The sequence below is a fragment of the Chelonoidis abingdonii genome, chromosome 2 (assembly GCF_003597395.2).
Source record: "Chelonoidis abingdonii isolate Lonesome George chromosome 2, CheloAbing_2.0, whole genome shotgun sequence".
In the NCBI taxonomy this organism is placed as follows: Eukaryota; Metazoa; Chordata; order Testudines; family Testudinidae; genus Chelonoidis; species Chelonoidis abingdonii.
The window spans coordinates 2097940-2106226 of record NC_133770.1 but is presented as its reverse complement, the minus strand read 5'-3'; the positions used below and the strand labels follow the sequence as shown (position 1 = coordinate 2106226).

At 65.5% G+C, this 8287-nt stretch overlaps 1 protein-coding gene across 1 annotated transcript in view; it reads left to right on the top strand.

Annotated features, from left to right (window-relative positions):
• LOC116838058 (SCO-spondin-like) overlaps window positions 1–8287 on the top strand; it is a 168823-nt gene that overhangs the window by 150591 nt on the left and 9945 nt on the right. The window contains exons 82-89 of the mRNA XM_075063419.1: window positions 686–824; window positions 1493–1695; window positions 2422–2592; window positions 3362–3489; window positions 4384–4535; window positions 5298–5344; window positions 5739–5903; window positions 7429–7638. Of these exons, the coding sequence (XP_074919520.1) occupies window positions 686–824; window positions 1493–1695; window positions 2422–2592; window positions 3362–3489; window positions 4384–4535; window positions 5298–5344; window positions 5739–5903; window positions 7429–7638 (1215 nt within the window). The remainder of the gene's footprint in view (window positions 1–685; window positions 825–1492; window positions 1696–2421; window positions 2593–3361; window positions 3490–4383; window positions 4536–5297; window positions 5345–5738; window positions 5904–7428; window positions 7639–8287) is intronic.

The window sequence follows — 8287 nt, the reverse complement described above, 5'->3', positions numbered from 1 at the left end:
CGTCCCTCTTCCCCATCCTCCCCTCCATCCAGCCCCACGGCGCTCACCCAGCCCCCTCATCCCCCTGCCTCTCATCCACCCAGCCCCACGGCACTCACCCAGCCCCTCATCCTCCTGCCCTACATCCAACCAGCCCCACGGTGCTCACGCAGCCCCCTCGTCCCCCTGTCCTACATCCACCCAGCCCCACAGCGCTCACCCAGCCCCGTCCCCACATCCACCCAGCCCCACGGTGCTCATCCAGCCCCGTCCACCCCTCCAGCCAGCCCCATGACTTTTATCCAGCCCCCTTGTCCCCACACCACACATTACCCAGCCCCATGGTGCTCACCCAGCCCCCTCACTCCCCCCACATTACCCAGCCCTCTCATCCTTCTGCCCCACATTACCCAGCCCCATGCACTCACCCAGCCCCTCATCCTCCTGCCCTACATCACCCAGCCCCACAGTGCTTACCCAGCACCCTTATTCCCTTGTCCCATCTGTACCCAGCCCCACGGTGATCAGCCAGTACCCCTCCTTCCCCCATCTGTACCAAGGCCCATGGCTCCCGTTCAGACCCCCGGCCCATCCTGCCATCCCACTGAACTCCAGCTCCTGTTCAGCCCCCACCTCTCCCCTCCTCCACTCTGTCCCAAACTCGGGGTGCCTGGTCCCAACCCCTCACCTCCCGCTCCTCCGCCAGGCTGCCGGTGCCCCGAGGGGCAGCTGCTGCAGGACGGCGTGTGCGTGCCAGTCCTGGCCTGCCGCTGTGGGCTGCCCACTGCCAACGGCACGCGGGAGCTCTGGCAGGGACAGGCAGCCGAGCTGGACTGTCACAACTGGTAAGGAGCAGGAGGGAGGGGGGAAGGTAAGCGCTGAGTGTGGCCGAACGGGGGCCCCGGATCCTTCCCCCCGAGCTCCGGAGGGGCTGGCTGGGCGCCTGGCTCTGGGAGGGGACCCTGACCGGGGGAAGGGGTAACGTCCCGGAGCTCAGCGTGTGCGGCTCCCAGAGACGCGGCAAAGGGGTCTGCACAGCCAGGCTGGGCCCAGCGACTCGGGGGTGTCCATGTGGGAAGTGCAGCGCTGGGGCCTGAGGACCCGCTGCCACGTGGGCAGTGCCCGTTACACTGGAGCAGAGTGGCCCAGCGCAGGCTTTGGGAGCGGGTGTGGCCTGGCCAGCGGAGAGGCGCCCTCGTGCTGGCAGGGGGTTACCCGTGGAGATCCTCAGGCGGTGCCCGTAGTCGATGGGGTTGGCAGTGCCCGTGGCATGGGAGGGCGCAGAGCCGGGAGCGGTGGCTCTGCAGAGGAAGCCCAAGGGCTGGCACACAGGAGCAATGAGAGGAGCCTGGCAGCCAGCAGTGCCAGGAGAGAGCTGGGCAGGTGCCCATCGCCAGCAGGATACGGGCTGTGGCTGCCGGGCACTGGCTGAGGGACTGAGCCCAGCCATTGGGCAGGGGCAGATCGTGGTTGCGGGTGTCTGTGACCCTCTGAGCCATGTCTCTCCCTGCAGCACATGCGGGAATGGCACCTTCGCCTGCCCCGATCCGGAGTGCCCCTCCTACGGGCCCTGGTCCGAGTGGAGCCCCTGCTCCGTCACCTGTGGGGGAGGCAGCACACTCCGGCACCGCCCCTGCCAGGAGAGCCCCACCGGGGCCCCGTGTACCGCTGACGCCATGGAGGAGATTGCGGAGTGCAACCTGCAGCCCTGCCCGGGTGAGTGCCTGCCCCGCGGCCCTGCCCGGGTGAGTGCCAGCCACGTGGCTCTGCCCGGGTGGGTGCCAGTCCCACGGCCCTGCCTGGGTGAGTGCCAGCCACGCAGCTCTGCCCGGGTGGGTGCCAGCCCCACGGCCCTGCCCAGGTGAGTGCCAGCCACGTGGCTCTGCCTGGGTGGGTGCCAGCCCCACGGCCCTGCCCGGGTGAGCGCTAAACCTACCACCCTGCCCGCGTCATTGCCAGCCCCACGGCCCTGCCCGGGTGGGTGCCAGCCCCACAGCCCTGCCTCAGTGCCAGCCCCACGACCCTGCCCAGGTGAGTGCTAAACCTACAATCCTGCCCGCGTCATTGCCAGCCCCACAGCCCTGCCCGGGTGAGCGCCAGCCCCGCAGCCCTGCCCGGGTGAGTGCTAAACCTACAATCCTGCCCACATCATTGCCAGCCCCACGACCTGCCTGCGTGAGTGCCAGCCCCACAGCCCTGCCCGCATGAGTGCCAGCCCCACGGCCCTGCCCGGGTGAGTGCCAGACCCTCAGCCATCTGGGGCCCTTCAGCTGCTGCTGCCCTTGTTGCCTGTTGTATCCCCAAAGAGTGAGCACCTCCCTGGTGCCCCGGGATCCCACCCTGCACCCGCCAGGCCCTGCCTTCCCTGAGCCTGCTCCCTGCCGAGCACGGCGGGTGTGAGCCCTGCCCCCCGCCTGACCCTGCCCTGCCCTGCCCTTGCAGCCGGCTGCCAGCTGAGCCCATGGTCGGCGTGGAGCCCCTGCAGCGCCAGCTGTGGGGGGGGCGTGTCGGAGCGGAGCCGGAGCCTGCTGTCCCCAGGGGAGGGCCAGGGGGAGCACTGCCCTGCCCCCCTCCTGCTGCACCGCGCCTGCCACACCCACAACTGCACCCCAGGTACGGGCTGGGCAGGGGGGCCGGGGCCTCCAGCACGGAGCACAGAGCTTGGGGAGAGAGTGGCACCCCCTGGGACGCAGCAGGGAGTGGGGGGACTGACCTGGGACTGTCTAGTTTTACTGGGGCTGTCTGCATGTGAGGGGGAGAGCAGGGGGTGACTCCAGGTGAGGGACAGGACCTGAGCCAGGAAGGGGGTGGGGGGAGTCAACACCTTTGCCCAGGAAGCTGGGAAAGGGAGGGAGCCTGCTGGAGAGGTTTTAGTTTCAGTTTGGGGCTGGCTGGGAAGAGGCAGGAACCCCAAGTTTGGGGTCTAAGATCCTTGCCCCCAAGAGGGACCTGGCTGAGGGGTCCTGGTTGTACCTACAACCCCTGCTTGCGGCTGTGTCCTGTCGTCTAATAACCTGTGATACAGCCCCCATTGTATGAACGCCTGGTGCGTCTGGGGCAGGGGAGCCCCATCGGTGCATGGGCGCGGCGCGTCTGGGGCAGGGGAGCCCCCGTCCGTGCGTGGGCGCGTCTGCGGCAGGGGAGCCCCCGTCCGTGCGTGGGCACGTCGTGTCTGGGCCAGGGGAGCCCCATCCATGCATGGGCGCAACACGTCTGGGAGAAGGGAGCCCCATCCGTGCGTGGGCGCAGTGCTTCTGGGGCAGGGGAGCCCCCGTCAGTATGTGGGTGCAGCGTGTCTGGTAGAGGGAGCCCCTGTCTATATTCTGGGCTGGGGGGCTCACAGCTCCCCAGCGTGACCTGCCCCTCCCCTTGCTCTGTGCAGAGTGCCCGGGCCCCCAGGTGTACAGCGATTGTGCCAACGCCTGTCCCCGCGCCTGCGCTGACCTGCGCCCTGGGACCGTGTGCCTGCGGGAGGAGTGCCAGCCCGGCTGTGCGTGCCCTCCCGGCCAGGTGGGTCTCTGCCCCCTCGGCAGGACACTGCTGCTTCCTGGGTCCGAGACGTCAGCCCTGCCTGCCCCACAGGGCCCCAGGCTGGGCTCTGGCCTCCCGGGCCCTCTGCCATGGACACCCCCTGCCTGATACTGAGCCGGGGGAAGGGAGCCCGCCTCCCCGCCCCGGGGCTTATCCCTCCTGCAGCAGCCTGAAGGGCAGAGGGTCTCCTACCACTGGCCTGCAGGGGGGCCCTTCGTCAGGGCTGGGCTGGCAGGGAGGAAGGGCCAGGTCCTGTCTGGCACCGAACAGACGGAGGTGCCATGAGCTGCCATTCAAGGGCACACAGCGCCTGTGACAGCACCCGTGCCCGCAGCCCCAGCCCCTCTGGCTGCGGGGCCTGGACAGAGTCTGCTGGGGATGGACAAGGGCCAGCTCCCGGGTTCCTCCTCCCCAGGCTGTGGGGCAGGGTCCCTAGCCTGGTCTCTGGGAGGGCAGGGGATTCCCCAGCCTGGGCTTTGGAGGGGGCAGGAGGTTCCCCCGGCTGGTCTCTGGTGGGTGGGGACAGGGGGTTCCCAGCCTGGGTCTCAGGTGGGGCAGGGGGTTTCCCAACCTGGTCTCTGTGGGGACAGGGGATTCCCCAGCCTGGTCTCCGCGCAGGGAGTGGCCGGCCCGGTCTCTGGGGCAGGCCCAGTCTCGGGGTGGGGGGAACAGGGGGTTCCCAGCCTGGGTCTCAGGTAGGGCAGGGAGTTGCTGCCCCAGTCTCTGGGAGGATGGGGTTCCCCAGCCTGGTCTCAGGGCAGGGAGTTGCCGGCCCGGTCTCAGGGGGGACAGGGGGTTCCCCAGCCTGGTCTCGGGGCTGGGAGTTGTGGGCCCGGTCTCTGGAGGCAAGTGGCATCTGCTGTGTCGCTGCAGGTGCTGCAGGATGGGGCGTGCGTGCCCCCAGATGAATGCCGCTGTTTGCTGCTCCCTGCACCTGCCGTGCTGTGGGCCTCCAACCTGTCGCAGGAGGAGCGGGCGAGAGAGTACCCGGCCGGCAGCACCATCCACCACCAGTGCAACAGCTGGTCAGTGCTGGGCCTGGGGGGCCCTGCAGTACTGCCCGCTGCAGCTGGGGGTCAGGCTGCCCCACAGGGACAGTGCCGGGGAGCACTGCCTCCTGCAGACAATGCCATGGGGTGGCAGTGAGGGTGGGGGTCTGCCCCACACAGACAGTGCTGGGCCCAGTCCCGAGTGACCCAGGGCTCACGGGTGACTCTGCTCCAGGGGTGTGGGGCAGGCACTGCACTCTGCCCTGGGGCGGCAGCACGGAGCCAGGGGGCTGGCTGAGGGCACAGAATGGTCACTGTGGGACAGGGCTGGGGGGCTGTGAGCCATGGCGGCTTGGCCCTGGCAGGGCCAGAACTCCCCCTCTCCAGGCAGGGGGCCGGCTGGTGGGACTGACCTCAGGGCACAGGCTCCAGGCACATAGCGCTCAGGCCCCATGGCATGAAACCCCCAAGCTCTGGGAGGGGAGCAGGCTCTGGTGGGATAGAGCAGGGGGCTGGGAGCCAGGACTCCTGGGTTCCATCCCGGCTCTGGGAGGGGAGCAGGGTCTGGTGGGATAGAGCAGGGGGCTGGGAGCTAGGACTCCTGGGTTCCATCCTGGCTCTGCCACTGACCTGCTGGGTGAGGGCTGGCAAGCCCCTTCCTCTCCATGCCTATTTCCTCCCCAGCTGTGTGGGGGGCTGAGCTGAGTGCTGGGGTGCAGGGCTCGGAGCCTGGGGTGGGAATGTCTGGCGTGGCAGCCAGGAGCCGGCTCCCATCTCACACCCTCGCTCTGTTTGCAGTGTCTGTCGCAGAGGCACCTTCAGCTGCTCCCAGTGGGACTGCAACGGTAAGAGACCCCCGGCCGGGCCCCACCCACCCCATGCCCGGCCTGCAGGCAGATCAGCACCAAGCATCCCGCTGCCCCCCGGGCCCTTGCCCTGGAGAGACGGCCCAGCTGAGGCTGGCGGGGGGTGTCTCTAGGAGGCAGCACTGGCGGGGCAGGTGCTGTGGGGCGAAGGTCTCTGCTCCTGCAGCATCCATGGAGCCCACAGGGTGAGGGCCGGGGGTGGCAGCCCAGCCCCTCCGAGCACAGGGAAAGTGGTAACAGACGAGCACTCACATCTCAGCCTCCAAGTGCCCTGGGGTTGGTGCTGACCCCCCCACAGAGTGTCAGGGCTCAGCTCTGACCCCTCCCTCACTGTTGTGGGTTTGGCCCTGACTCCGCCCCATTCTCCCCACAGTGGACTGCCTCTGGTCCGCGTGGTCAGCCTGGTCCACGTGCTCAGTGACGTGTGGGCCGGGCGTGCGGATCTCCCAGAGGCACCAGCTGCAGCAGCGCCTGTATGCCGGGGCCGAGTGCCTGGGTCCCCCGACGCGCCGGACGCCCTGCTCCTTGCCTGACTGCGGTGAGCTCCCCCAGCAACTGCTGGTGTGGGGGTGGGTGACTGGTTGAACAGGGTCCCCATGTGCTGCTGGGCACTATGCTATGGAGGGTGCAGGGGAGCCACCCTCCTGGGGCCCCCAGTGGCTGCAGCAAGACGGTGCCCACTGGCTGCTGACCAGGGTTTCCCCCCTTGCTAGTGTGATGATATGGTTCTGGCGGGACCCAACTGAGGTGCCAAATCAGGACCAATTGCTCAAACAGGGCAGTCACAGCCCAAGGCTGGGGTTTTTCCACCTCTAAGGCAAACCAAACCAGCCAGACAGAGAGGACTTTGGTGTCACCCACTGGCTAACTGCAAGTTACAAGCAATTTCCTTAGACACTCCAGTCTCCCAGTATCCCCACCAGTCCCACCCGTCCTGGGGATGAATGGTTATGAAAACCAACACCCCAGTAAAAGAAAAAGGTTCTCTCGATCCCAAAGGACCAAGCCCCAGACCCAGGTCAATATGTTTATTAGAGAATATTTAAATAAGTTAATAAGGATGATACCAGAGTTTGCGTGTCAAGTCATTGTCATCGGGGGCAACACAAGAGTAATGGGGGACGCTGTATTTGGTTATGGGTTAGCATATAGTACATACGTCTGTAATGTCCCCAAAGGGGGTGTAGGTGGTGGGGTCAAAGGTAAGTAGGGGAGCAGTGAGGTACATCGCTCATCACACATCAGATCTACCAAATCACGTGGTGCCAATCCTTTAGAATTAAAATCTAAGGTTTAATTCCAGAAGGAAAAAAGTAGAGGTGAGAGCTAGAATTGGTTAAATGGAATCAGTTACATACAGTGATGGCAAAGTTTTAGTATTAGGTTGTAGCATGTGATGGGTAAACCTGCAGGTTCAATCAGTCTGTGAACTACCCCACTGGAGATGGTCATATGTCCTTTGTTCAGAGCTTCGCTTGCAGCAAGCGCCTCAGAGGTAGAAGCCAGACATGAAGACAGATGGAGATGAGGCATCACCTTTTATAGGCTTTTCCGGGTGTAAGAACCGCTCTGTTCTTACTGTGGAAAGTACAGAAAATGGAGTTTGCAATGTCACATGTGCCAGTCCCTGCCACACCTGCTGGAGTCACAAGGGTAACCACCTCCTCTCAATGGGTCAATTTGTAGCTGATGGTCCCTTATGGGCCAGCCAAGCTAGCTAGGCGAGCTAACACTCACTTGTGTGGGTGTGTCACCCAGCAGCAGAGCATAGTTAAATACAGACAGTAATAGAGCCAATAGTCATAACTCAACTACAATGAACACATGCACGCAGACCCATAATTATAACCAAGCAACCCATTAACCTGGTCTTAGCACCTTATATGACCCACTTTATTAATGATCTTGTGCACTACAGAACCTTTGGTCGCCAACCATTCTATATGGAGTAGATTAATTCAAGACGGCACGCTAGCTCAGGCAGATGCCGGTGAGTGGCCCAGCGCTGTGCTCCGCGGGAGGGGAGTCTTGGGGGCCCCTTGCCTGACATGGTCGCTGTGCAGCTGTCCCACAGGGAGCGCTGGCAAGGCCCCACGCCGATGGCGCCCTGGCGAGCAGAAAACTGCCAGCAGATCACGAGGAGCCGCGGCCCAACTGCAGTGTAGGGCTTATGTCGGGGCTGCGTGTGCGAGGCTGGAGGGTACGGAACGGAGCGGGGACTGTGGTCACCGCCGCCCACTCGAGTGTGGAGCATGGGGGCCAGCTGCGGCCTGGTGAGTGTGCAGGGCTGCGCTCCACCCCAAGTCCATGGCCAGCCGGACCGGGGACCTTCCCAGCAGGGGCTGCCGTGCTGCCCAGGCCCAGGCCTAGGCGCCAGGCCCCCTGGCACTGCAGGCCTTCCTGCAGGAACGCTCCTGGGGGCAGCTTCGGCTACCGCATGCAGAGCTCTGGGCAGCAGCTCCCTGGGCAGACACACCCAGCTCTGGAACGGAGCCAGGGTCTGCCCCATGCGGTCCCACTGTTGAGGCGGGGGCAGCGGGAGCAGAGGGTCTGCCCGTGCGGTCCACTGCGGGGGGGGGGGTCAGCTGGACCCCAGGATCGCCCCGTGTCTCACTGGAGGTGGGGCAGCCAGAGCCTGGGCTGTCCCACTGGTCCACTGGGGAGGAGAAGGCGGAGCCACGGTCCTGCCCACGAGTCCCTCTGGATTGAGGGAGCCGGAGCCCCACGCGGCCCACTGATCAGGCAGCAAAGCCTGGGTCTGTCTTGCACAGCCTGCCGTTCAAAGTTCTTCTCTCTCCCCGCAGCCCGGAGCTGAGTGCAGGAGGCTGTGAGAGCTGACAGCTGCCTGACGGAGGCCGTTGCCGGCCGGCTGCCCCTCCTTCTGCCTCCGAGTACGGCCTGGCTCGGCCTGGCTCAGTCACT